The sequence below is a fragment of the Aspergillus sclerotioniger genome (genome assembly GCF_003184525.1).
Source record: "Aspergillus sclerotioniger CBS 115572 chromosome Unknown BO94scaffold_4, whole genome shotgun sequence".
Taxonomy (NCBI): domain Eukaryota; kingdom Fungi; phylum Ascomycota; class Eurotiomycetes; order Eurotiales; family Aspergillaceae; genus Aspergillus; species Aspergillus sclerotioniger.
The window spans coordinates 1399256-1419044 of record NW_020290994.1 but is presented as its reverse complement, the minus strand read 5'-3'; the positions used below and the strand labels follow the sequence as shown (position 1 = coordinate 1419044).

Here is a 19789-nt window from a genome sequence, read left to right as displayed (position 1 = left end):
AAAGGGTTTTATGCCCGCCAACCTCGAGATAAGCGGCAGTTTGATCCTATGTACCGGAGATGGGAATCGCTCCCTGTTTGCTGTTGTTATTGTTGTCACCAAGGCATGAGCCTGAGTGACAGACGGCAAGCACGGAAATTTTGCGACGAGTTACACCTGGGCTGTGTCGCGGACTATGTAGATTAGTAGGTAGATACTGAGTAGTTGCCCCTCTCTGGAGAAATTCTCCCCCCGACTGTTAGGTAAGCGTGTGACGGGCTTCTTCCCTGAAATTGGAACCTTCATCCAGCCAATGGGTATGACTCAAGAGTCTAGACAGGACTGCGTAGGCAAAAGAATCGCAAATTGCAGAGCTGCTTTAGTTGTGCCCACAGGCCAGCCGGACCTTTTGCGATACCCTGCTTCCGTCGCGGACGTCATCGGTCTTGTTTTGGGCGTTCCGGAGACTGAGAACTCAACGGACTAAACTACTAAGAGAGCGTCGTTTCCCCACACACCCTGCTGGGCGCCACCTACGGCTTTTGCTGCCTCCTCCTCTCCAACAACTGTTGTACCTCGTCCCTCCATCTCGCGTTTGATTCTTGCTCCTGTCATTGTTCACTTAGCCTTGCCTGCTACTGCCCTTTTCACCTCATCGCCCACATTCCCGCTCTTTCTCCCACTTCCCATCGCCAAACCCCCAGAGAAAAGTTCCGACGCTCCCACCTCCCACCTCCCTGAGTGCGGTGTACCGTCATCCTTGCTCCAAAAATGGCGGAATTCGTGCGTGCCCAGATCTTCGGCACGACCTTCGAGATCACAAGCAGGTACGACTCTTTCCCTGAGAACCCCAAAAAAAATCAAATATCTTCTGTCGGCCGATGCGGTCTCTCGATCAGTTACTTACTCCCTCACAGGTACACAGACCTACAGCCCGTAGGAATGGGCGCCTTTGGTCTTGTCTGGTATGGTCGACAACCCCTCTTCTGGATTTCGCCGCCACGCGGGTGGTTCCTGTGGCCCGCCGAACAACACATGGGCTGACATCTGCTATGGGATATTTTAGTTCGGCGAGGGATCAATTGACAGGACAACCGGTCGCCGTTAAGAAGATTATGAAACCATTCAGCACACCAGTTCTGTCCAAGAGAACGTACCGCGAGTTGAAGCTGTTGAAGCATCTGCGACATGAAAATGTTGGTCAATGCCGCCAACCGGCACTCCGCTATTCGCCATACCGCAATGCTGACTCGGCGCAGATAATCAGTCTTAGTGATATCTTCATCTCTCCGCTCGAGGACATGTAAGCACAGTTGCCTGTTTCGAGTTGCATCTGGGTCATCTTGTTTTCTAATAGTCGCCGCAGCTATTTCGTTACAGAACTCCTGGGAACCGACCTTCACAGACTCCTGACTTCCCGACCCCTGGAAAAACAGTTCATTCAGTACTTTCTATACCAGATTCTGGTATGTTATCATCCATCAGTGGTTTCTTTCTTTAGCGTGCGCTGACCATCTGCAGCGGGGATTGAAATATGTCCACTCGGCAGGTGTCGTTCATCGTGATCTGAAACCTAGCAATATCCTTATCAACGAAAACTGCGATCTGAAAATTTGCGACTTCGGCCTTGCCCGTATCCAAGACCCCCAGATGACCGGCTATGTTTCGACCCGGTATTATCGCGCCCCGGAGATCATGCTTACATGGCAGAAATACGACGTGGAAGTGGATATCTGGAGTGCCGCCTGTATCTTTGCCGAAATGCTGGAGGGAAAGCCCCTGTTCCCAGGAAAGGATCACGTCAACCAGTTTTCCATCATCACAGAGCTTCTCGGAACTCCGCCGGACGATGTCATCCAGACCATCTGCAGTGAAAATGTGAGCACCTGCCTGCGCGACCGTTAACTCTCATCAAAGGCCCATTGTTAATGCTCCCTTTTTTAGACTCTGCGATTCGTCAAGTCGCTACCCAAACGCGAACGGCAACCTTTGGCTAGCAAGTTCAAGAACGCCGATCCAGACGGTACGTGCAGTGTCCTTCGATACCTCATCATAAACGGACTGGAGCAACTGACGCATTGTAGCTGTTGATCTCCTTGAACGAATGCTAGTTTTCGATCCGAAGAAGAGAATCCGTGCCGGTGAAGCGCTTGCGCATGAATATCTCGCACCCTACCATGACCCTACGGACGAGCCTGTGGCAGAAGAGAAGTTTGATTGGTCTTTCAATGACGCCGATCTGCCAGTCGATACCTGGAAGATCATGATGTATGTCCTCCTACTCATGCGATTGACAGGTGTTGGATGCTGATTTGATTTAGGTACTCGGAGATCCTTGACTTTCACAACATTGATCAGACCAATGATGCTGGTCAAGTGCTTGTCGAAGGAGCCGCGGATGGACAGCAGGCCTTCGCATGAGGAGGTCTGAGCATTTAATGCCATGGATAAGGCGCAGGCAGCGATGCGATATGATTATGATGTCGTCAATTCCTTCGATTTTTCTTGGTATGTAGACTGGGAGCGGGGGCTGTGATAGGTTTTTGTCTTGAACAGTCTCTTCGTGTTTTCTTTCCCAAAGCTTCCCTTTCCCTTTCATCAATCTTATTTTCCAGGCGTCTATACACGACTCGCGTTTGGAGAGTTCAACTGCGTTGAGAGTCGGACGATCTGGCGATTGAACCCGTCTGTAACACGACTAAATTTTGTCTCCCATTTCTGCTATATATACATTTCCCATTTGGTCTACGATTGATGAGCTTGCGTGTCTGAAATGTCCCCTGGTTGACTTGTGGGAGAGAGGAATTTGGTTGATTCCGTATGTGCGCGATAGATACTGTTTCGAAAATGAGAAACCCCAATTTTCAATGACGCCTGCTGGAGTTACTGTAGTAGTTGTGACAAGGGGGGTGGGTGGGGGGGTGAGAGAGCATGAATGGCATTCATCTCCATCAGCACTTTAAACCAACCTTAACGCCAGGACAGTCCTTCAGCCGTGGGGGCGCTTACCCGGACGGGGCGCATGGGGCCCTTCTACGTACCTACATAGTACTAGATAGATAGATAGATAGTAGATAGTTCTGACCGTTCCCTCCCCGACTTCTGTCACCGCCCGGCGGGAGAACCAATGGGGCCCCCCGCTGGGTCAATCTACCCCTGGTCGGGTCCAGTTTGATTCGAAGACTACCACCTACTTAGCCTAGGTAGCGATCCCTCCCTCCAGTCTTGCATTAATCGTCGTCGTCCCTTCGTCCCACGTGAGGCGACGTCCATTTTATTGGGTTCTCTTCCAGGAGGGGCTTCCTCCTTTTCCAAGGTGGAAATTGGCTTGGAACGTGTCACTTCCCAGTCCCCGTTTTCTATGACAGTCCCCACGCCATGTCTCGCATCCGCAGTGGTCAGGAGCCCATTGTCATGGTTATAGATTTTCACCATGCAAGGTGAGTCGTCGTCGCCTATAGCGAGTCAAGCGGCCAGAGCCTGGGTCTAGAAGGGAGGTTTCAGATCGGATATGATCCAGACCACTCTGAACATTCCTCGAGTGCACCCATTCCTCCTACCGGTTATGGACTCCAGCCGCCTTCGAGCGCTAGCACTTGTTCCTCGTCTCTGTTTTCTCCTTTTCCCTTTCCCCGCGGCGCGAAGAACTAGCTTGGCTAATAACTGCTTTCCACCATGTCAGGGGCCCCGAAATAGAACTATGCTTTGGAGGCGATGGAAGTGATCCCGTAGCGGAGAATGACTGGTCCTTGTTACCGTTTATGGCCTTATCTGATGGAGCGCACATGTACGATCCGAACCAGCCCGCCCCTCCTCGTGATCGATGGAAGTTGACACAGACTGTACCTTCTCTAGGTCTACCGAGGAATTCTCCTACTTCACTGTGCGGCGAAAGGAGACTGCCACCGAACCCGCAACGTCACTTTTCGGTATTTCTTGTTCCAGACAAATCGACGCCAACCTTCTTGTATACCGGCCTCCGGATGTCACAAGATCTACGGTACAAAAGGCAGTGGTTGTGGTAACGGACAGCCCTCGAAGCCTGGGACAGCTGAGAGAAAAATTGTCGGTTGTGACATCGGCTTGGTTTGCGCAGCGGTACGTCTGTCAACCAAGGCCTAGCCATTTTAATTGAGGCCATGTCCTTCCATCACTTTCATGGAACGAACCAATACATACTCTAAGGGGCAGCTCGGCTGACATGGCAAGCAACAGGGACTTTTCGGACGTCGATATTTTAAAGGTGCGCTTATAGCTGGGTACTCACCTCTTCTTATACTCATCTCCCCATAGAAATTTAGAGAAGGCCTAGTTATCAGTCTGAAGAAGGATGAGGGGTCGAAAGATCAGAATCTAGGTGAGACTGGTGGGCTTATGGTATTGCATATATCACTGATCTCCGTCTGGTTCTAGGGCTTTCCCTACGGGAGATGATCCATGAATTCAAATATCAAACGCTAGTCCTGTTCAAAGCTTTACTTTTACAGCCTAAGGTACGCAATCCCTCCAACAAGTGCTCACATCATTTGCTAATATCTCTCAGATGCTTTTCTTCGGCTCCAGATGCGAGCGCCTATGCATGATCCAGTTCTCCCTGGTCTCTCTGATCCCGGGACTTATGAATAAACTACAGGACTGTGCCGACCCAGCATTCGACAGCTATGCACAGACTGTGGAGCAACCGACTTCTTTAAAAACAAGTGATAGGAATTCTTGTAAGTCACGCCAGATGACTCGTTTCTGTCTAACTAAAATTTATGCTTATATGGTTGAAGTGTTGGCTTATATGGGCTTACCCCTGCAGATTTTCGGCAAGGTTTGCTGGACACCACCTGCGGATTTTGGATGCCTCTAATTTTGTCTAGGGAAGCATGTTTGGGCCTTACACCCCTTTGCAGCAGCTGGATCTGCTGGCAGATTATGGAACAAAGTCGTATGTTGTCGGCTCGACAAATTCGTTGCTCTTGCAACAAAAGGATCGCTATAGCGACATTCTTGTTAATGTGAGGAAACCATTGACACGGTGATATTTCCAGTGCTGATCATCCTTGATTAGCTTGACGAAGACACCATTAATATCTCATCCCCTACCCTCCGGGGTGCTCTGGCTCTTTCTGTCGCAGATAGGCGCTGGATCGACCTTCTCACCCAAATCATCAACGATACATGGGATGAGGCGCATCCGCAGCAGCCTAAGACCCATGGATACATGGGATCGGAAGAATTCATCCGACTCCAGTTCGAAGAATACCTCCTGGCTCTGCTTGCTTGCATGCAATATCACGAAGAGCTCAACTCCTTCAACGCTGACGAATTAGGCCGGAGGAGCCGTGCGCATCTGGAAGCGTTTAACATTGAAGGGGATCCCGCATTGGATTTCAATACGGAATTCCTGGCGCAATGGAGGAATACGCCTAATTATTCCCTCTTCAAACGCCTGACCTCTGATGCACTTCTTTTCTCGATCGTCGAGCCTCGCCATCCATGCGCAGGAGGGCTCACTATCGACGATGTCCAACGACGGCTGTCTCAACAAGTCGCGGAACTTCACTTGGATGAAAGGGTTCGCGAAAGTCGCGAGGCCCTGAATCGGCATATTTCCACCGGACAAAAGAAAGTGAGTGCAGCTTTCAACAGCTTCTGGGCCGATATCGAGTCAATGCGGGAGGCTCAGCGTAAGAAGAACGAAGAGAAAACCTCCCACTCGCAGCGATCATCATTGGATAAAGGATCTCGAAATTCACCACCGTTTTCACCTTCGGATACAGCATCTATAAACTCAGTCGGAAGCTCTTCTTGGTTCTCTGGGCGCAAAGCGCCTGCTGTGGATATTACTCAGGCACAGGCGTCCGTGAGCGCGGCGAGCCAGAAAGCAGGTGCATATTTTAGCTCATGGGGTTCTTGGGCAAGTGAAAAGCGAAAGGAATGGCAAGAGAAGAGGACCACACCGGCATCGCCGCCTTCCGTCGCTTCGCCATCCGCCCCGGTCTTGGCGGAGACCGGCGAGACGGACAGAGGAAGACGGCGCTCCATGCAGTCTCGTCGTAGTGAAGACTCCACGACCGTCTCCCGCAGTGGAAGCAGGAGAAAGCGGTGGAGCAACATACTCTTGCGGCGAGAAAGCGGCGAATTTAGCTCTGCCTACCGAAAAGACGACGAAAACAGCAACAATGGTGAACAAGATAATTTGTACTCGAGATCGCCCCTGTCACGCACGTCCTCGGTTCGTGATGACGATGATGCCTCAGTATCAACTCAACAAGCTAGCGAGCCAATCAATCATTCCGAAGCCGAAGCCAACAAGCCAGCAACTACACCAGCAGAGAGTTCTAAGCTCTCAGCTCCTGGAGGACCCGAGATTTCCCACACAAATACAGAGGAAGATCAAGCCCAGAATAACCCCTTACAATTATCTCCTGATATCAAGCAAGTGCTCCCAGAACCGATCGAGCCGCATACGGAGAAATAAACCAAATCCATATTACTCCCATGACATTTCAATCACCGAGATCGGTTCGTCTATCGTCTTCTTAGGCGCGTGATTATATAGGAACAGATCTTTTTCAACCTTGTATGTATGCCCATATTTCTGTCATGACAGGCTCTTCTTTTTCTTTGCCCTCTCACTGCTCTATTGAGCCCTGATACCCGAAGAGGACAGCAACCATGCCTACCTATATGATGCCATCTACAACATCATGTATGCGCTTGATGTCACAGTTACATAGCCAGTTGATTCTTCTTCATACCATTTATATAAATACTAATACCAGTCGATACTGCATTACATAATCCCTTCTTGATTCACAACCATTTGCACCCTTAATGGGCTCGATGGTGTCCCATTCGCTTCATTCAGCAGTGCTGTCTCAGACTTGATTTCCCACATAGAAGAAAGTGGAAGGGAAGGTCCAATCTAAGTTGTATACCAGGGTTATCATTTGTCGTAGCAGCGCCGTGAAAGAAATACAGGATGTTTTCCATCCTCCCGTTCCTTGATGAGCCATATGGGCAAAGTAGATCGAGACGAAGAAAGACTAATGATGAATATCGCGCTAACAGGACACTTGAGGGGACGATACGGCGAGAGGGAGGGCCGCAGAGACAGGCAGAGTAACAGGTGGGGACAGAGAGAGGTAAAGAGAGAGTGAGGAAGGAGAAATGCTCGCGAGAGGCACCGTTTGTATAGAGTTCATGCAATGTAAGCGATTTCATCACCATCCAACCGCTCTATATAATCCTTCTCCATAAGCGCTTCGATGTTCTTCTTGATGTCAGGAACCTTTGGAGGGAAGCGGGACTTGACTTGTTGAATCACTTCTTGGACAAGCTGCACGTGCTTCATCTTCTTACGGGACTTCATGATACGAACAATCGCGGACTGTAAAGAGAGGTCAGCGACATGGTGATTCTTGCGGATCGAAAGATTCGGATGGGACATACCTGAAGCAGCAGCTTCCGATCTTCTTCGATCGTTTTGTGCGTGTCATCAGATTCGACCCTCTGCTCGGATTTGATCTGAATGTTGAGGTTGACCTTGATCTTCTTATTTTTGAAGTTATAGTTAAGGGAAAAGGATGTGCCTGGTTCTGGCTTGGACCCTTCCGGACCTATGACAAGCACCTTAGCCTTCAAGAAGATGCTCAAGTTGGGGTCCAGGATTTCGGGTGCCAGAGATGTGGCCTTTTGAATATCCTCGTAGGACAATGTGTCGTGCTCATTAAATAGCAAAAGAATGCCCATCTGGAAAGTCGAGACCTGGAATGTGTATGGAACCTTGGTGTTCTTTATGTAGTTAGTCTTGATTTCTCCCTTGCATAGCTGCCAGAGCCATGTCAGCTTGCGACCATTGTGCTTGTCAAAGTAGAAACTTTGAAACCGCTCAGCAGTCTTAACGATTTCGGGCGGAGCCAGGAAGTCAGTCGAAGGCGCACTGAGAGGCCAGAAGCCAGTTCCCAAGATCTGGAAGTGTGAGTCTACCAGCTTCCTTCGATCGTCATCGTCCAATATCTTCTCCTGCCAATCCCTGTAGCTGGCATTAAGATCCTTCGAGATCTGGATATCCTGGAACATGCGCTGCAGCTTGTTGGTGTACTCAAATCCACACGCCTCCTTAAGCTTGCTAATCATACTGGTTTCGGCATCGTCAGAGACGGAGCTAACATGAACCAGTCGTTTAGCAAGCATCTTAGAGTAGAACTTCTGAAACACATCCTTGTCCTCGATGTATTTGAAGACGGTCATGATCTGTACGAGCATTTCCTCCAGTTCGGACTCTTCCGCTGCTCTGGATCCTTTCTTGAGTAGCGAGTCGGTGTACCGGGCCAGTAGCTCTGGCGTCTTTGTGGATCCAGACTTGCAAATTTTGTTGCGATTAACGAACTCGCGGCAAGCATTATCCAGGGACCGGACAAATTCCGACTCGCCGTTGAAGGCCTCGCTTACCAGACTTTGATACCTCGTGTGTACTTGCAGCAGAGCGTCCACGTACAGTTTTGGTTCGAAAGACTCGCCATCTGCAGCAACCTTCTCCACTGCGGCCAGACCTGCCTTCCTGACGTGGGCCTCAAATTTCGTGCGTAGGGGGTCAAGACCGTCTTTGATTCGTGACAGCAGTCTGTACATTCTCGCCAGGTCTTCTTGGCGTTCATTATCCAGCAGAACTTGGAACTCATCCCGTAGCAGTTCCGAGTGAGCTGTAACAAGCACATCCAAACAGGTGTCAGTGAGGTGCTTGGAGATATCTTGGTGCAAATACAGGCCGACACGGGCTTTCTCTTCATCGAGACGGGCCTCTGCCTTCTTCATATACTCCACAACGCTGTTTTCGGCAACAAACTGGCGCGACTCGTTTTCGTAGTAGACTCTGGTGGCGGCAATGAAGGGCTTCTCGAAGTAGAACCGGTAAACCTCGAGTGTTGACTTGCTGCTGTCGCTCTCGTCCAGGCCCAGAGAGACGAAGGAGTCGACAATGTTTTTAATCTGAGACTGCTCGATGGTCTCACCGTTTCTCTGTTTCTCGACCAAGTTCAGGACTGCTTCCATCACCTTACCGTGGACCTTCATGAAGAAATCGTCCTTCCATTTGACCAAGTGCAAGGTATACACATCGTATACATTCTTCTTACCTTCGTCAATTTCCCGTTTGACCCAGTGACGGTTCAGATACCGGAAAAGATGGTTGATATACTTAGCAGCGGTCGTGTACCGGAGCCACTCCCGAATGTAAAATCCCAGCAGGGCCTCTTCTGCGTGGCCCTCCGACTCTCTGTATACAGCGTCAAGGTGGCGGGAAAGGTACTCCCCAAGCAGCTTGTACAATTCCTCTCCAAGCAGGTGTGCTGGATACGTTGTTAGCGGTATTTTCCAGGAAGTGCTGTATGGCTGTGGATGTGGTAACCGACCCCCATGATGCGCTTTTATGTTATGACTGCTGCCGATTGCTTTCTGTGATGTACAAAAGTTGTGAACCGCGCTTGATTCTCTGCGTTAGCCGATGCATGGTGGCGACCAGACGCCTCAGGGTATGGACATACGTGTACAGGGCCATGTACTAGAACGGCGAAGCCGCATGTCAGCATCATACCACGCAAGAGGGATACCTATCCCGACGGGTAGGTCGGAAAAGGGAAATTGGGCGCCATACAGTTTTCATATCCACCCCCTCCTCCAACTTGAGCATCACACTATCGATGCCCTTCTCTAGGAACGTCCATCTACCCACGTCAGCCAAGATCCCTGGTGGAGCCGCTCCTGGGTCACCCCAACGATGGTCTGTATCTAGTCGAAAGAACTCACGTTTCATCCAAGTCGTCCTTGTGAGGGGTTTGGGGGATAATAGCAGGCATCCTGCGTGTTGGGGACAGCCGGGTGGGGGGCTTGAACACGCGTCTATAGAATGACCGAGAAAGCATTAGCTCTGAGGGTGCGAAGAAACTCGTACAGAAAGCGGGAGGGGGAAGCGTTTAAGAAGCGTTGAGACACAAGGGAGGAGAGATGAAAGGGGCAGCAGGTACAAAGACCCATGAGGTAAAGAAAACATGGAACTTACCTCAACTTCCAAAGAATACAGTAGATGACCTCAGGTTGAGCGGTGGGCGGTTAGGTTTAAGGCAGCGGTGATGAGTCTAAATACACCTTTGGTACCTCTGCCTAGCGTTAAGGCAGAAGAGAAGCCGCGCGCCGTGGGACGATGACAACGACCGCCCGAGGAACAGGAGGGGACAAGTTCCGAGATGCAACTGTCCGAGGCTAGAGGATATGTAGAAGCACCCGAGGGAGGGAGCGAAAGGGGAGGTGGTAGAGAGGGGGGGGAAGGAGGAGAGGAGCGATTTGAGCAACGAACAAGAAAAGGCGTGGCGTTGGGCGGTGGTAATGGTCACAGTAATGGAGGAGGTGGTGGTGGTCGGCGGAGAAGGTGTCGGTGGGACTTGACTGGTCGCGGGTTTCGGGTCAGTAAGCAAGTTGACTGGAAGAGGAGGGGGCCGCTGGCTGCTTGGGGCAGGCGGTCAGCCCAGCTCGAGGCTGGCGATCTAGATTCCCCAGGCCGCCGTGCAGCCTCGTTCTGAGCTGATCTCTCGCTATCTATCTATCTATCTACTCCTTACTCCCTCGGACGGAGAGTGCTCTGTAGCTACACGGCGTACCAGCCCAGCTGGGTGTCCGATCCCTCTCATTCCACCACTCTTTGGGTAGGCCGGCACGGGACCCCAACCCTTGGGACAGACAAGGCACTGCTACGTAAGTACATACCTTTGCCCAGCCAACCCCCCAAGCTGACTGGCGCATCCTCCCCCAACCGTCGGATATGTATCTCTGCGCTCCTAACAACGTACGGTGACATGGCCAAGCCGTTCAGCGAGTAGCATGGCTGACAAGGCCCATCTTGACTGCTCAGCCCGACTGGTCTAGATGACGTCATGCCTGCGCATTCTGAACCCGGCCGATGAACTCTTAAAGGGCTTTCGGTTCCGTTTCTTCCAGTAAGACAGACAACGTCGGACTCCGGATCATAATCGTTCCATCGTAATGTCATTCAAGCCTCCCTCCGAGATCTCGGTCACATCTCGCCAGATCCCCAAATGGGGTGGGATCCCTAACACCTCCGTCCAGTCTAAACCACTCATGATCTACCACAAAGCTTTTAACGCGTCCGCTAGCGACCTCGCGACGCACTTGGAGGAAATTGGCGAGGTCAGGCCACAGTGGGTCTATTCCATGTACAGCCAAACGCACTTCCACAGCACCACTCACGAGGTCCTGGGAGTGGTTTCCGGCCGTGCACGACTTTGTTTCGGTGGAGAAGCGAACCCCGAACGCTTCGAGCCGACCGTCGAAAAAGGCGATCTGATCATCGTGTCCGCCGGCGTCGGCCACCGGCTCCTGGACGACCTTGGCGCTGGCCACGAGTCTTTCAAGATGGTCGGCGCGTATCCACCCCAGAAACAATGGGATATGTGCTACGGCGAATCAAGGGAGGAAAACAAGGTTTCCAGGAACATCCAGGAGCTGGACTGGTTCCACAGCGATCCCTTGTATGGCACAGATGGGCCTGTGCTGCAGGTTTAAATCCCGTGATGATTTGGGCAGTAGCGGCCGTGCATTTTTTGACCGTAAAATCTCATTTGTACATGATTATCGTATATGCACAGCGATCGTGTAATCCAAAAAGCCAGATTGTTCCGTTTCCGGCCCAAAGTTCAAACTCCAGTCGACCGGCACAACAGGTATAAAACGCCCATAACTAAGTAAGCTAAGCAAAGATATAGCGCCAAGCAAGGCAGCCCAAGGGGGAGAAGAAATCGTAAAGGGTAAAAAGCGGCAAGCCAAGAAGAAAATGAAGACCAGAATAGTAATTCGGATCTTATGATAGCAAGAAAGGAGAAAGAAAGAGGCCCAGGGGGTTATAGATTGAAGAAGTGAAAGGGGAAGGGGACAGGGATAATAGCTGCAGCTCATGAGGCAACTCGTTCGACAAGTCTATTCCGAAGCTGTCAGTATAGTCATTTGCATGAGACCGCAGATTCTCGTACCTGAGGACGCTGATTGAGAAGGTGGTGAGCCAGGCTATCAGCGCGATCAGTAACACACAAGCTAAAGCAATCTGCCGGTCGCATATTGCGTCGTTTTTAGGCGCAACTTCTTGATTGACCTCAGCCATCGTGCATGCACCTCTGACAGTAGAGAGGGATTCAAACGCCAAACTTAGATTGGCCGAGTCGAACACAATGAAGAAGATATCCAAGAGAATGAGCCGTGCTTTCGCGGACGGAGACCGAAGACCGAGCGGTTTGGATGTGTATTCATCAAACGTAATGTATATAAGATAGACCAGAGCGACAGCGTCAACGATGATTGCCATGAGGGCAGAAGGGCCTTGAGGATGCTTGTACTTTCCCGACAAATGCTGGATGGAACCTCCGAGAGCCAGCGCTGTCAGAGAAAAACACCAGACTGTAAGTCGAAAGATCAAGGGGACCATGGGACTCTTCAAAAGTGTGTTGTGGAAGCGCTTGATCCAAATTTCTCGGCGCCGTCTCTTCCTCAGGGGGTCTTCGGTATCTTCATCGGGTGAAAGCTGACCTCGCCATGGCTGAGAATAATCGCCGACGTTCTCCTCCAGCCAGTCGGGCGTGACAATCTTCTCTTCGACACCCTGTTCTCGAGGATATACAATGTCCCTGGAAAAATTCTTCCAGCGCGACTCACGCTCTCGTCCGATATTGCGGTCGCTACCTTCGCCCTGTCCGCTTGAAAGGGTAGGCCTCGATGTCGCATAGGGCGAGTGATTATGCTGAGCGACGACGGCATCTCCGGGTTGCATAGGAAGGAGCCTGTCTGTAACAGCAGCTTCTGCGTCGTCATCTGTATACTCGACGGACCGGATCCATGCTATACGGAGTATCAAAGATCAGTTTGACCTGGCTAGATAGACTCCGATTCATTCAGACCAAGAAGGGATAGTCACCTGGTAAGGTCCGCGGTTTTCTCCCCATTGCCGGGCTGTTCTCAATCTCCCCCACTACTGTACTCTCTGGCGAACGCGAGTTTCCAGCTGAGAGTTCTACTGCGTCATGGTGACCAAGATCGTTGTCGCTGTGAAGCGCGCCAGTGGAATAATTGGATTGCGCCGACATCCACTCTGGAGCGGAAGGTTGCTCCGACAGCTGTTCATCGGAGAGAGGACCGGCATCCGGAGGCTGCAGTCGTGTGTCGCGCACATCTTGTGCCATTGCCTTACAGTTCAGCGGTTGTTCCAGGCAAAGTTGCGTCGGCGGGTCGGAAGATGGGGGCAAGCCGCGGATCTAGTCTGCATCGCCTCAATGTCCCTCGGAAGTTTAGCGGGTAAAGGGCTTGACTGAAATTTGGGTAGCCTTGGCCCTTGGGAAAGATAGAATCATCGAGAGGGGAAACAGAGCCGTGAAACAAGGCGACAATCAGCGATTTTGAGAGGGATGCCGGAGCGGGAGGGGAAAGAGAGAGAGAGGGAAAGATGGAGGCTGGTTCGAGAAATTCGGGATGATGGAAGCCTACGCCGTACTATGCCGGTTGGAACTGGAACTAAACTAGAACTACATCGTACTAGATAATAATTAATATGATTTTGCCAGGTACCGATCGTACTTACCGTACAGGACCGCCCGCAGTCGCAAATTTGGCAGTAAGATGCATACGGTATGGGGCGATTGGAAACTTTGAATACCTCGAGGGCTATCCATTCTTACCGCTAGCACGAAGCGGAATGACGTCTGTGATGTACCGCAGCAGCAGCTAAGCATCCATCCATCCATCATCATCATCATCATCGCCATCATCGCCATCACCAATTGATGGTCGGTCTACCTCCACGCATTCAACTCGGTTTCATTTCATAGACGATAACCCCAATAGCCATTTCAGGCCCCGTGACTTCCAGGGTTTGTCAACAGACCAGCAAGGCATGCCACTTTCATCCACGCCCTTGGATCGGTTATTTTCTCTGGTCGATCGCTAGCTCTCCCTGGCTGCTTACCAGACTCCCCTACTTTAGCGATTGTCATTGATCCCCGGAACCACGCCACGGCATCTATAATAAGTATACGGACAGGAAGTCCTACGCAGTTGCTATGCGACTCTTCGTCATTCCTATCTCGACGCGACAAGCTCTGATCTATGCTCGGCCCCTCCGCCACGGTGCCTCGCAAGCCCCTTCGATACACGAGAAGATCACGCAGAAAGCCGCAGAAACATGGGCCAAATGGGAAGAAGCCGATAAGGGATGGAAGAAACATCTGGTCTCGTGGGGTAATCGGGTCCAGCAACGAATCCCATATCAGGAATGGGGTCTGAAAAGCATTCCATCTCTCGAGTCGGCGCGACGAATTGATGAATCTCACGGGACAAAGAAAGTGGACGTGCTTTTCCCCGGCAATGCGATCCGGCCTGAAAAGCTCCAGACGATGCTGCAAGCGATTGCGACCGAGAGACAGGACTTGCATCGCCGGAGGATGTGGTTGAGCCTCCTTGTGACTCCTCTGACCATTCCCATTGGGCTCATCCCTCTGTACGAGGTTCTTCCTATGTACCCCATTGTGGGGATTACTTTACTGGGATTGGCTAATCACATAGGTACTAATGCAATATAGTGTACCTAATGTTCCTTTCTTCTACCTTGTGTACCGAGCATGGTCCCACGGGCGAGGTTGGCTTATCCCCCACATTTCCTATTATTACCGATGACAATTAGTATACTGACTAGCCCAAGCATTGAATGGCTCTAAGCATCTAGAGTTCCTACTGGAGAAGGATCTTCTCAATCCGACATCACACCCCGGGCTTGAAGAGCTGTATGCGAAACGGGTCTCCTACGCACTGGAAAGCAAGGGAGTAGGCAAGCCCATAGTGGAGATGGTCGAAGAAGTTGAAAAGAGCGACGACCGACTACTGCTCCGTATGAAGGATGCGAAGAAATTGGCCACGATTCTCGAGGCGCCGGATCTTGCGCTGGAAGCCGAGCGAGCCATTATACAGGTGGAAGAGGAACTGAAGAAGGAAACGAAGAACGATGGTGAGGATGTGACTTCCGACAAGAAAAGTACATGATTCATGTCTCTGATGGGGGGAGAGACCCGAGTGAGTATGCTCATGCGGCTTAATGATTGCTAGCAGTCCGGGGCCTTCCTCCGATGTATAATTGTTCCTGCAGGGTTGTGGTGGTACATAGCGTTGTAAATGGTGCATGTTCATGGCGAATAAGGCTCTGCTAGAGTGGCGAGCAACATCTAGATTTTTGCAGCTGACAGCATAATGAAACCTCCCGACGTGGTGTTTGTATCCTATACTCCGTACTCCGTACTAGTTCAGATAATATCGAATAACATTTTGAATAATCATCTGATATAACGCGGATGATAGTTGGGAGTATAGTACTTCCAGTACTGATTCTAAATAATCTTAATAATTAGACTTGATATAGATAGAGTATCTCTCACTGGGTCTATTCAATTACTTGCTTTCATAGACCGCATCACACAAGTTCAGGCGCCCTGCCGTGCGGGAATCAGTGCCTCTCCTCCATTTGAAATGTCAGCTATCTCGTCAGCTATCTCGTCAGCTATCTAGTCAGCACCAAATTTGTTGGCATCCTATATATGGAGATCTTCCTGTTCTTGCTAAGTCGACCTATTACTTACTATGTAGGTCTTTGGCGAGCATTTTAACCTTCTTCCCCATCTGTTCAATATTTGAGTCATTATGCCATCTCCGACACAACGTATATTGCTGGAAACTTTGAACGGTCAGCATGATACTTACGTGGATGTCTCCGAGGCTGAGCCTTTGAACGTGCAGAATTCCTGTGAGCCGAGAGACACAGTGGTCAACAAACTGACAGACAATGTTGATTTCCCCGATCAAGCATGGAAAGCAGGACGGACTATGAAAGTATTGGTCACAATATCAGCTCTGCTCCCTTTGCCCCTGTGTCTGTATCTGCTTTATCGCATCAATTTTGGAGCCGGCATTACCGGCTCTCCGTTGCAATTCGTGGAGAACAATCGAGCATCCCTGCAAATAATTGTCTCCCTTCTATCGGCTATGCTCTCGATAATGAATGTGTTTGTACGCACTACCATTCTCAAGTTCATGTGGCAGGTTCGGTTCATGAAGTCCTATATCTCGATGACCGACCTCAAATTTTTCGAAGCGATTGTCTCTCGACACTTTGGCGTGGATCATCCTGGCACTCGAAGACTGAGTTTGCTCATTATCCTTCTCAGTCTGCCCTCGTTTTTATGGGTTGGCCCATTGACTCCCGTTCTTACAACAGAGACAACCTCCATCGAGGGTGGACTGCAAATCCCAGCATACTCCAATGCATCGGGCACGAACTGGGACAACAACGATTTTGCGTTTCTGCAAGACTGCACATCCTATGTCGAGTACCAGGTGATGTTTAGCAAATGCCCCGCGGCATCACTCTCAGGACAACTGCTGACCTCCGCAAGCCAGGCATCAATTACCAAACAATTCAACTCATTGCACCTCCAAGCAAAGAACGACAACACTCAGTATTCATATGCCGGTCGGTCATATGGCGTTGGATCATCCGTAGGCTTCCAATCCTTCAGCCATTATTCAACTTCAAACATCACGTCCTACAGCTACTTCGAACCGGGATACCAAACTTCAGTGAGATGCATCCACAATTCGAGCAGCCAATGGCACCTTCAGGAAGTGACTGCTGGTAATGCCGGGGCAGGGATTCCTTGGATATACTATGCTATTGGTACTTTTCCAAATACCCACCCGGGAGCAGGGGCAGGCTTTTTCTCCGTGACAGGCCTGGGTGGAGATGCTTCGATTGTGGCGCTCGAGACCCGAGTCGATGAAGGACAGCATGTCATCCAACTGGCAGCAGGCGAAAACTATTCGTACTTGAACCAAACCCAGTGCTGGATCACCTATGCGCCTACTTTGTTTCAAGTTGATGTCACGGTTTTTAGCAGGATTATAATTGTGAGACCTATAGTCGAGAGCCAATTCGATCCCACTGGAGGCCTTGCAGCGACCGGGACATATCAATTAGGCGCAGTAGGTCGAATTAACACCTCGCTGTATATCTCTCTGATTGGCCAGGCTCTCAAGTCCAACATCGATCTCTACAGAGTCGATAACTTTACAGCCCTTGCTGACTCCATGGCCGCCATGATTGATGACATTCTCGTTTTTGTGGGCAGTGCCCAATATTATATCACGCAAGACACGCAGAAGACCAATGTGGCGATCACTTATAATGCCTTGAAACTTGGAAAAGCCAGGTACATATATGCCACCTGTGCTGTATGTATAGTATTGTTGCTCCTGGCTACTGTTGTGGACTTGATCCGGACACACTGGTGGCGACAACTGCCAAGATTCGACTTTACTGATATGCCGTCCGTCATCACAGGAAGTGCAATTGCAGGAAAGCAGATCATGCGATTCTCCAACGAAGAAAAAGATGATTCTAAACGTCCACGCGAGTTTGAAGTCAATTCGGATATCCTTTTGCGGTTGGGTTCGGTGTCCGTTTCGATGGAGACAGTGGCCGGGGGGTCGAAGACTCGGGAACAAGTCGCAGCGATTGGGATGGTTCCTCCCCCATTGTATTCAATCCACGAGTACTAGCTCTGAGAAAATACTTATCCTAGGCTCCCGGCCTAAAGCAGAAAACCGTAGTATGTATTGTAAGTAGATGTACCTGGACGGAACTAACTTGTTCCGGCAGCCCCATGGGAGCCACTGCGGGACGCCCGAACCGGATGACGACCAGCAACTCTACCAACTCCCCCCCCCAATGATTATTGTTATTATTCCCTGCTTTCTCATTTCCCAGGTTTCTCCTCCTCCTCCATTATCTCCCATTGCTCGGTGCCCCATCCCCTGCTGAACCCCCCCTCCCCCGCCACCATGTCAACCAAGAAGATCGAGCAGTGGGAAATCGAACGGTACTGGGAGATCTTCGCATCGCTCGCGGGCGGCCAGCCGCGTTTGAACAACTCCCAGGCGGCCTCGGTGCTGAGGAACAGTCGGCTTCGCGATGACCAACTCGAAAAGGTCTGGGATCTGGCCGATGTTGATGGAGATGGCGAGCTCGACTTTGAGGAGTTCTGTGTCGCCATGCGATTGGTTTTCGATCTGGTGAACGGGGTATGTGAGCTCCCTCCCCTACTGCGGCGGCGCCTGCAGCATGTCTCCTTTCCCGCCCGCTTCTGCATTCAATGATGCCCCCCGCCCTCCCTTCAACTCCCCCATGTGCTGAAATACTCCACTCCCACAGGAACTGCAATCCGTCCCGAATGTTCTCCCCGATTGGCTCGTTCCCGAGTCCAAATCTCATCTAGTCCACGCGACCCGTGCGTTGAGCAGTCGTCCGGAGCAATTCGAACGCATCGAGGATGAGGACGACACCCCCGGATTGAAAGATGGCTTTGAATGGTACATGAACCCGGCCGATAAATCGAAATACGAGGAAATCTATATCGCAAACAAGAACCACCGCGGGGAAATTTCCTGTATGTTCCGATGATCTGCTGCTGCTGCTGCTGCTGCTGCTGTCTCGGTCACTAACATGGTGCGGTCTTGTATAGTTGAGTCGTTACAGCCCCTTTACGATTCTCTCGACGTTCCGGATACGGACATCCGCTCCGCATGGAACCTGGCCAACCCTTCTGCATCCCCGTCCATCAATAAAGACGCCACCCTTGCGTTCCTGCATATCCTTAACTACCGCCACGAGGGCTTCCGCATCCCACGCACCATCCCCGCGTCGCTGCGTGCCTCGTTCGAGAACAACAAGATCGACTACCAGATTGACAATGCTCGTCCGGCCCAGAAATGGGGCGCAAACGGGGATACGGAGACCCGCACCGGCCGGAAGGCCAAGTTCGGAGATACTTATCTGAGTCGGTTGGGTGCTGGTGGAAAGACATCCTACACGCCAAAGGGTACGGATTTCAGCGACACCATTCAGGACGAGGAGTGGGAGAAGGTCCGGCTGAGGCGCGAGCTGGCGGAACTTGACTCCAAACTGGATTCTGCGAGAAAGGCCTCGGAAGGGCGACGAGATCGGCCTCGAAACGGCGGCGGGCCCAACTGGGTTCTGATCAAGAAGGAGGCGCTCCAGCTGCTAGAGTACAAGGAGCGGGAGCTACGGGAGCTGCGAGAAGGAGCGGGGCGATCCAAAGACGGCCAGAACGTGGAACGTCTGAGAGATGATGTCAAGACGGTGGGCGAGCAAGTCGAGGGGTTGAAGAGCCATCTGGCGCAACGGAAGGGGGTGCTCTCGGATCTACGGACACAGGTCGAAGAAGCCAAGTTGTCCCGGTAGTCTGTTCGCTCATTCCTCCTCCCTTTCTCACTTGTCTCGTTTTCTTGAATATACTTCTACCTGGGTTCTTCTGGCACTTCCTTCGTCTCCGGGGGAGTTTGTTCGCGTATGAGCTTTGCTACTCTGTTATTGTATAGCCATTTTCTTGGCGAGGAGCATCAGGCGCTAAATGGATGTTTCGTTTCGTGTCTCGTCTTTTGCATGCTTCGATTCCACTAGAGGTGTGATTCATCTTGTTCCAGCTCATTTAGTCCGTCCAATTTCGGATTCTTGTCGCATTCCTCACCTATTCCTCCCTCTCCTCCGATCACCCCGTCTATCTAATGTACAGTACATAATCAGAACGCCTCATTGGCACAAACACAAACAAGCCCTTATGTTAGGTTTCGCTTTCCCTGACGCCCCACTCCAATTCTCACCTCCCATACACCGTAAGTAGATGAAGGGCCAAATCGCCAGAAC

General features: G+C 51.0%; 10 protein-coding genes across 10 annotated transcripts; 8 read left to right on the top strand and 2 right to left on the bottom strand.

Moving 5' to 3' along the window:
- The first annotated feature begins 377 nt into the window (after nt 1–377).
- On the top strand, nt 378–1415 carry BO94DRAFT_531797 (uncharacterized protein). Its single transcript, XM_025610979.1, has 3 exons — nt 378–806; nt 897–1282; nt 1346–1415. Exons 1-2 carry the CDS (start codon nt 751–753, stop codon nt 1021–1023), a joined length of 183 nt encoding a protein of 60 aa, XP_025471619.1. The 5' UTR covers nt 378–750; the 3' UTR covers nt 1024–1282; nt 1346–1415.
- On the top strand, nt 1045–2853 carry sakA (mitogen-activated protein kinase HOG1). The gene is made up of 7 exons (XM_025610978.1): nt 1045–1175; nt 1239–1282; nt 1346–1445; nt 1501–1857; nt 1924–2002; nt 2064–2247; nt 2301–2853. Exons 1-7 carry the CDS (start codon nt 1095–1097, stop codon nt 2398–2400), a joined length of 945 nt encoding a protein of 314 aa, XP_025471618.1. The 5' UTR covers nt 1045–1094; the 3' UTR covers nt 2401–2853.
- A 787-nt stretch (nt 2854–3640) lies between these two features.
- On the top strand, nt 3641–6670 carry BO94DRAFT_286251 (putative Avl9 protein). Its single transcript, XM_025606673.1, has 9 exons — nt 3641–4077; nt 4195–4222; nt 4273–4336; nt 4393–4472; nt 4523–4694; nt 4755–4795; nt 4845–4982; nt 5036–6550; nt 6636–6670. The coding sequence occupies exons 1-8, from the start codon at nt 3803–3805 to the stop codon at nt 6446–6448; spliced, it is 2211 nt and encodes a 736-aa protein (XP_025471617.1). The 5' UTR covers nt 3641–3802; the 3' UTR covers nt 6449–6550; nt 6636–6670.
- A 139-nt stretch (nt 6671–6809) lies between these two features.
- On the bottom strand, nt 6810–10100 carry culA (cullin culA). The gene is made up of 7 exons (XM_025606672.1): nt 10031–10100; nt 9778–9870; nt 9626–9695; nt 9516–9532; nt 9384–9454; nt 7423–9320; nt 6810–7360 (listed from the first exon to the last, which is right to left on the bottom strand). The coding sequence occupies exons 2-7, from the start codon at nt 9825–9827 to the stop codon at nt 7172–7174; spliced, it is 2295 nt and encodes a 764-aa protein (XP_025471616.1). The 5' UTR covers nt 9828–9870; nt 10031–10100; the 3' UTR covers nt 6810–7171.
- A 34-nt stretch (nt 10101–10134) lies between these two features.
- BO94DRAFT_286268 (uncharacterized protein) lies at nt 10135–10782 on the top strand. Its single transcript, XM_025606675.1, has one exon. It carries the CDS (start codon nt 10215–10217, stop codon nt 10545–10547), a length of 333 nt encoding a protein of 110 aa, XP_025471615.1. The 5' UTR covers nt 10135–10214; the 3' UTR covers nt 10548–10782.
- On the top strand, nt 10620–11739 carry BO94DRAFT_531792 (cupin domain-containing protein). Its single transcript, XM_025610977.1, has one exon. It carries the CDS (start codon nt 11008–11010, stop codon nt 11545–11547), a length of 540 nt encoding a protein of 179 aa, XP_025471614.1. The 5' UTR covers nt 10620–11007; the 3' UTR covers nt 11548–11739.
- Nucleotide 11740: 1 nt separating this feature from the next.
- BO94DRAFT_286254 (phospholipase D regulator) lies at nt 11741–13322 on the bottom strand. Its single transcript, XM_025606674.1, has 3 exons — nt 12947–13322; nt 12012–12870; nt 11741–11958 (listed from the first exon to the last, which is right to left on the bottom strand). The coding sequence occupies exons 1-3, from the start codon at nt 13209–13211 to the stop codon at nt 11934–11936; spliced, it is 1149 nt and encodes a 382-aa protein (XP_025471613.1). The 5' UTR covers nt 13212–13322; the 3' UTR covers nt 11741–11933.
- Nucleotides 13323–13762: 440 nt separating this feature from the next.
- Nucleotides 13763–15294, top strand: BO94DRAFT_485204 (mitochondrial K+-H+ exchange-related family protein). Its single transcript, XM_025608977.1, has 3 exons — nt 13763–14521; nt 14604–14659; nt 14723–15294. Exons 1-3 carry the CDS (start codon nt 14085–14087, stop codon nt 15058–15060), a joined length of 831 nt encoding a protein of 276 aa, XP_025471612.1. The 5' UTR covers nt 13763–14084; the 3' UTR covers nt 15061–15294.
- Nucleotides 15295–15645: 351 nt separating this feature from the next.
- Nucleotides 15646–17649, top strand: BO94DRAFT_621297 (uncharacterized protein). The gene has a single exon (XM_025616993.1). It carries the CDS (start codon nt 15712–15714, stop codon nt 17623–17625), a length of 1914 nt encoding a protein of 637 aa, XP_025471611.1. The 5' UTR covers nt 15646–15711; the 3' UTR covers nt 17626–17649.
- Nucleotides 17650–17773: 124 nt separating this feature from the next.
- On the top strand, nt 17774–19703 carry end3 (cytoskeletal adaptor protein SagA). Its single transcript, XM_025610976.1, has 3 exons — nt 17774–18147; nt 18278–18512; nt 18588–19703. Exons 1-3 carry the CDS (start codon nt 17908–17910, stop codon nt 19325–19327), a joined length of 1215 nt encoding a protein of 404 aa, XP_025471610.1. The 5' UTR covers nt 17774–17907; the 3' UTR covers nt 19328–19703.
- Nucleotides 19704–19789: the final 86 nt, after the last annotated feature.

Bases quoted from the DNA above. Each gene is read 5' to 3' on its own strand.
- end3 (XM_025610976.1), top strand. From the start codon at position 17,908: ATGTCAACCAAGAAGATCGAGCAGTGGGAAATCGAACGGTACTGGGAG. The intron at 18,148-18,277 runs GTATGTGAGCTC...CCACTCCCACAG, and splicing joins TTTTCGATCTGGTGAACGGG to GAACTGCAATCCGTCCCGAA. The intron at 18,513-18,587 runs GTATGTTCCGAT...GGTCTTGTATAG, and splicing joins CCACCGCGGGGAAATTTCCT to TTGAGTCGTTACAGCCCCTT.
- sakA (XM_025610978.1), top strand. From the start codon at position 1,095: ATGAAACCATTCAGCACACCAGTTCTGTCCAAGAGAACGTACCGCGAG. The intron at 1,176-1,238 runs GTTGGTCAATGC...GACTCGGCGCAG, and splicing joins AGCATCTGCGACATGAAAAT to ATAATCAGTCTTAGTGATAT. The intron at 2,248-2,300 runs GTATGTCCTCCT...GATTTGATTTAG, and splicing joins GATACCTGGAAGATCATGAT to GTACTCGGAGATCCTTGACT.
- BO94DRAFT_485204 (XM_025608977.1), top strand. From the start codon at position 14,085: ATGCGACTCTTCGTCATTCCTATCTCGACGCGACAAGCTCTGATCTAT. The intron at 14,522-14,603 runs GTACGAGGTTCT...AATGCAATATAG, and splicing joins CCCATTGGGCTCATCCCTCT to TGTACCTAATGTTCCTTTCT. The intron at 14,660-14,722 runs GTTGGCTTATCC...GACTAGCCCAAG, and splicing joins AGCATGGTCCCACGGGCGAG to CATTGAATGGCTCTAAGCAT.
- BO94DRAFT_621297 (XM_025616993.1), top strand. From the start codon at position 15,712: ATGCCATCTCCGACACAACGTATATTGCTGGAAACTTTGAACGGTCAG.
- BO94DRAFT_286254 (XM_025606674.1), bottom strand. From the start codon at position 13,211: ATGGCACAAGATGTGCGCGACACACGACTGCAGCCTCCGGATGCCGGT. The intron at 12,871-12,946 runs GTGACTATCCCT...TACTCCGTATAG, and splicing joins AAAACCGCGGACCTTACCAG to CATGGATCCGGTCCGTCGAG. The intron at 11,959-12,011 runs GTACGAGAATCT...GCTTCGGAATAG, and splicing joins TTCTCAATCAGCGTCCTCAG to ACTTGTCGAACGAGTTGCCT.
- culA (XM_025606672.1), bottom strand. From the start codon at position 9,827: ATGCCTGCTATTATCCCCCAAACCCCTCACAAGGACGACTTGGATGAA. The intron at 9,696-9,777 runs GTGAGTTCTTTC...TGACGTGGGTAG, and splicing joins AAGGACGACTTGGATGAAAC to ATGGACGTTCCTAGAGAAGG. The intron at 9,321-9,383 runs GTCGGTTACCAC...CAACGTATCCAG, and splicing joins CATAAAAGCGCATCATGGGG to CACACCTGCTTGGAGAGGAA.
- BO94DRAFT_531797 (XM_025610979.1), top strand. From the start codon at position 751: ATGGCGGAATTCGTGCGTGCCCAGATCTTCGGCACGACCTTCGAGATC. The intron at 807-896 runs GTACGACTCTTT...ACTCCCTCACAG, and splicing joins ACCTTCGAGATCACAAGCAG to GTACACAGACCTACAGCCCG.
- BO94DRAFT_286251 (XM_025606673.1), top strand. From the start codon at position 3,803: ATGGAAGTTGACACAGACTGTACCTTCTCTAGGTCTACCGAGGAATTC. The intron at 4,223-4,272 runs GTGCGCTTATAG...ATCTCCCCATAG, and splicing joins CGGACGTCGATATTTTAAAG to AAATTTAGAGAAGGCCTAGT. The intron at 4,473-4,522 runs GTACGCAATCCC...AATATCTCTCAG, and splicing joins CTTTACTTTTACAGCCTAAG to ATGCTTTTCTTCGGCTCCAG.
- BO94DRAFT_286268 (XM_025606675.1), top strand. From the start codon at position 10,215: ATGCAACTGTCCGAGGCTAGAGGATATGTAGAAGCACCCGAGGGAGGG.
- BO94DRAFT_531792 (XM_025610977.1), top strand. From the start codon at position 11,008: ATGTCATTCAAGCCTCCCTCCGAGATCTCGGTCACATCTCGCCAGATC.